Here is a 4321-nt window from a genome sequence, read left to right as displayed (position 1 = left end):
GCTACTCCATCTTGGCGGAGAGCCTCCTTGGTTAGTCAGTAGCCAGGGAGTCTTTGCCTAGAATGATCCACCCAAGTTTTCAAAGGTGACCCAAAGACCACGGAAGACAATGTACCGATCAGAGCCTCCTGTCAGACAAATACTGAACCTAGAAAGGAAAGGGGCAAATACACAGATATTTATGTTCTGAACTGAGTTCACCAGAGGCCACTGCTAACCACACACCGCATCCCCTGGATAACAGCGTGACTTGCTCAGGGGGCCTTGAGGACCATTTGCCTTAGAGAAATTCTGGGGTTTGTTTCATAGGAGGGGTCTGGAGTTCATAATTTTTTCATATCTATGCCTGGTAACGAAGAAAACCTCTGGGGAACACATTTAAACTGAGAGAGGCCTCACTGGCCATAGGAAGTGTGGTGCCGCTGGTCCCGTATGTTCTGCCAGGCCCATCCCTGGGGAAGTGGTGACATGTGGGACGTGCAAGGATTTGGGACTTGTGCTACACCTCTGGGAGAATTACTTCCTGGGTCACTGTCGTCCCAAAGGCCATGTTGAGGGCATCTTCATCAGTCTGTGCACTACTGGGTGGTGGCAGAACGGGAAGGGGGGTGTCCAGCGGAAGGAGGCTAGGCCGTCAGGGTGTGCCTTTGAACAGGACACTGGGACCTTTTACTTCCTTGCTGCCACAGAGTCAACAGCTTTGTTCTCCCATGTCCTCTTGTCAAGATGTTCTGCCTTGTTAAACCAGAAGGGTGAGCTATGTGCTAAGACGCCTGCAGCTGTGAGAAGGACGGTCTGGCCTTGTGATCTAACAGGCCCGCCTTCTGCCTTCTGTCTGGGTGACAGAAAGCGGACACAGGGACCAGGGACGTCTGCTTCCTGAACAGTCAGAGTCTGCTTCAGGACCAGGAGACACTGGCCTTGTCCAGTGAGTTTACTGACAGCGGTGCCCCAAGTCATTCCAAGGCACACCTGTGGAGCAAAGGCCCAAAGCTGAAGGTTTTCTAACCCCAGCCCACAGGTGCCTCACAGGCTGCCGTGCCCCCACGGCCGAGCTGCCATCTTCCCACTATTCAGAGAAAACAGGTGGCACCAGAGCCACAAAGAGTACCTGCACTCCTGGGGTGGCTCCAGCGGGTCACGGGAGCAAAGGCCCGGTAGAACAGCGCCACCTGCTGGCCTCCTGTGGGAGCGACCCAATGGTCCCTAGCCGTCCCTCAGCAGGGAATGTTTCTGAGACCCAAGACCATGCGTGGGTGCTGGAATCACACACTGTATTTCTTTCTTTACTTACACTCTTGTGATGAAGTTTAATTAGGCACAGTAAGAAGTTAACGATAAAATACAACAATTGTAGCAATGTGTTATAGTAAAAGTTTACAACTTATGGAAGGTTTATTTCTAGAATTTTTCATTTAGTATTTTCGGATCACAGCTGACCTCAGGTAACCAAGACTAAAAATAACTTGGGGGGGGGGGAGTCTGCACAGCTACACTCAGAGCTACTGCCACTCACTCAGATGTATATCCACACATCAATCCTCGCTGATTCCTCTGACAAACTCTCCTGTGGCTCAGGATTCCACCAACAGTTTAGCTCACAAGTACCTGGTCACATGATGGGGAAGCAAGGTCAGAGGAGTAGCGTTCTAACCCTGACCCTGGAAACAAAGCCACATACTAACAGCCGACATCTAAATAGACTTTTATTTTTATTTTTCTTGTTTGGACAGAAAAGAAAAAGTCATTGGCCTTCGTTAGTCTCCCTAAGTGTTGGAAACACCTGAACTCAGAAAAAGGTGGACCTTGTAGAAAAGCGTCACAAATTAAAAATATATTTCTCCACGTGGCAAAAGTGCTCGCAATCCAGTTAAGGGTACAGCAAAGATTATCTCAAACACAATCTGAAATCGGGCCCACGATCCACAGCATCGCGGGTCCCACCAGGGAGGACACAGAAGTGACGAGGTGCAGCCACACCTCAGCTCACCAAATGAACACGGAAGAGTGCCCCGAAGCCCCCGTTGAGGACATCGTGTGTCTGGAGAGATTAGGTGGCGCTGGCGCTCGGATGAAGGGGCTGCTGCAAGGTGCAGAGATCACTCGTTTCCCGTGTGTGGGGATGGTGGATCCACCTCGGGGCGGAGGCTCCGTGGAGATGCGTCAACCTCTGGCGGAAGGGCCTGGGTCTTTGGGTTCCACACGCCTTCCTGCCAGCTGCTGCCGGCCCCTGCTGTGGGAAGTCCCCAACCTCAGGCCGAGTCACAGGGGGTTCCCTAGCCAGGGCCTCCCGATCCAGCCGTACCTTTCTGGGGGACCACCACACGCGGAGAAAGGATGTTGGAGGATTTTGTTTTCACAACGCTACGTATTTCTCAAAACAAGTAATTCTGCCAACAACGACAGGATGACGAAGAGCACAGCCTGCGGGTCCCCAGGCCAGACACAGACTGTGACCATGCAGGGGACTGTGAGGGAGTCGGGTCCCCAGGCCAGACACAGACTGTGACCATGCAGGGGACTGTGAGGGAGTCGGGGTGGGAGAGCAAGGGACACATCTTGTTTACAGTAGACCTTAAGCAACAGTAGGAAAATAACCTGAAGATATATTGAAAAATAAAAAACAGCATTGCTCTTCTCTGTGACCCTCTCGGTTCCCTCTCTGCCCTGCCCCCCACCAGCCCCGTGGAGGATGCAGCAGGAACACCCTGTTTAGTCAACAAGCTGCAGCCGCTCCTGTCTCCTGAAGTTTTAACGGCACCACCACACTGCATGTCTTCTTTCAAGGGAGCCATCTAAGCTGATCACACGCGTTCCTAGGTGCTGAGTGGTGGCACTGAGTGGCCTATTTTGCAAGCTTGCCTGGTCTGAACTTGAGCCTGTCATGATCTCTCGAGCTCTGGGCAGCAGAGGATGGTCCACTGGTCCTGCTGCTGGTAGCTTCCGCCACCACAGCCCCTCCAGTCACCTGTACCGGGCTCTGGGGAGCCCACCCCCCTTCGGGAGGGTGATGCTGAAAGCAGACCCTCTGGCCACACATGGGCCCTCCAACAGGCAGGCAGGTGACTGGCTCCCTCCTTGTCCCTGCCACCCCTGGGCCAGCACAGTCTCAGTGGGCTGGTGATGCATCCTCCAGGCCCAGCAACTCCCTGACAAGTCTCTCTCCAAACTGAGCCCGGCTGTACCTCTTCACATGGTAGGCATCTGACATTTTGTATAGGATGTAGGCGTTGTTGACGGCGATGCTGATGGCGAACCAGAACACCTGCTGCCACGTCTTGTTTGGCTTGTGAGAGATGAAATACCTGGGGACAGAGAGGAGTACAATGTCACATAGCCGTTTCCTGAGGTTTAAACGCTCCATCCCTTCCTCGTGGAGGGAAGCTCTTTAAGTCGCAGGAAGTAAACAAACCCCACAAACCACAGGAAGAAATAAAATCCACTGAGGGAGCTCTTGGAACTTGGGGGGCTGGGGAGTGCAGTGTTCACAAGGTCCCATCCCAAGGCTACATCAGCCATGCAAATCCTGGGAAGAGGGGACTCTCCAATCAGCTGAGGGAACCCCAGGAGTGGAGTTTTTGGCCGCTGTCATCCATGCTCCTGTCCAGTGACCATGATAAACTCGCTGGCTGACTAGGATAGACTATTGGAACTATTTCTTTCATCTGTAACGAGTGCCCGATCTGGGGTGAACAAGTGTTTGTTCTCCTCTCCTCAGAAAAGTCACGCAGCTGGGAAGCTGGGAAGAAGAGCTCAGAGGCTCCAGAGACTCTACACTTGGTCACAGTTTCTGCAGACGCCCATACGGTGGGGGCACCAGGGACCAGCTGTGGGCAGGGCTCTCACAGTGAACTTCACTCAAGGAAAACGAAGAAAAAGGAACAGCTATTGAGAAATGGGAGAGAGGGTGGGGCTACAGCAGGCCCGACCCCAGCCCCCAACAGCCTGATATAGATATGAATAATTTGAATTGGTATGGATTTTATGGTCAATTTTGTTATATGTATATGTATTTTTGATCTTGATTAAGGTATTGTGATTGTGTAGTTCATTTAAAAATGTAATGTATAATTAGGAAATATAGGTTGTTAATGGATAATCATCGCTAATAGTCAAGTTTGTAGTCATGTTAGTTAAGATTTTCTAGATATGCATAGATATATTTTAGATAGGCATTCTTCATATTTTTCAAAGATTATAGAATATGGCATTTTAAATGTTTTAATAACTTAGGACTTTTCATGACAATGAGACACTCTGCTCCTGGCATCACCAATCTACTTCAAGAGGAAGATGGGCATCGAAGAGGATCCTTATGGAG

At 51.0% G+C, this 4321-nt stretch overlaps 1 protein-coding gene across 1 annotated transcript in view; it reads right to left on the bottom strand.

Annotated features, from left to right (window-relative positions):
- Positions 1–1689: 1689 nt before the first annotated feature.
- The window catches only part of Pgbd5 (piggyBac transposable element derived 5), a 60772-nt gene continuing 58140 nt past the window's right edge, over positions 1690–4321 (bottom strand). The window contains exon 7 of the mRNA XM_050147065.1: positions 1690–3305. Within this exon, the coding sequence (XP_050003022.1) occupies positions 3110–3305 (196 nt within the window). The 3' untranslated portion in view covers positions 1690–3109. The remainder of the gene's footprint in view (positions 3306–4321) is intronic.

This window comes from Alexandromys fortis, unplaced genomic scaffold, assembly GCF_014885135.2.
Source record: "Alexandromys fortis isolate MF-2015 unplaced genomic scaffold, M_Fortis_MF-2015_v1.1 scaffold_12, whole genome shotgun sequence".
Classification (NCBI taxonomy): domain Eukaryota; kingdom Metazoa; phylum Chordata; class Mammalia; order Rodentia; family Cricetidae; genus Alexandromys; species Alexandromys fortis.
Note: the sequence above shows the minus strand (reverse complement) of the source record. Positions and strands in the feature narration are given on the sequence as shown.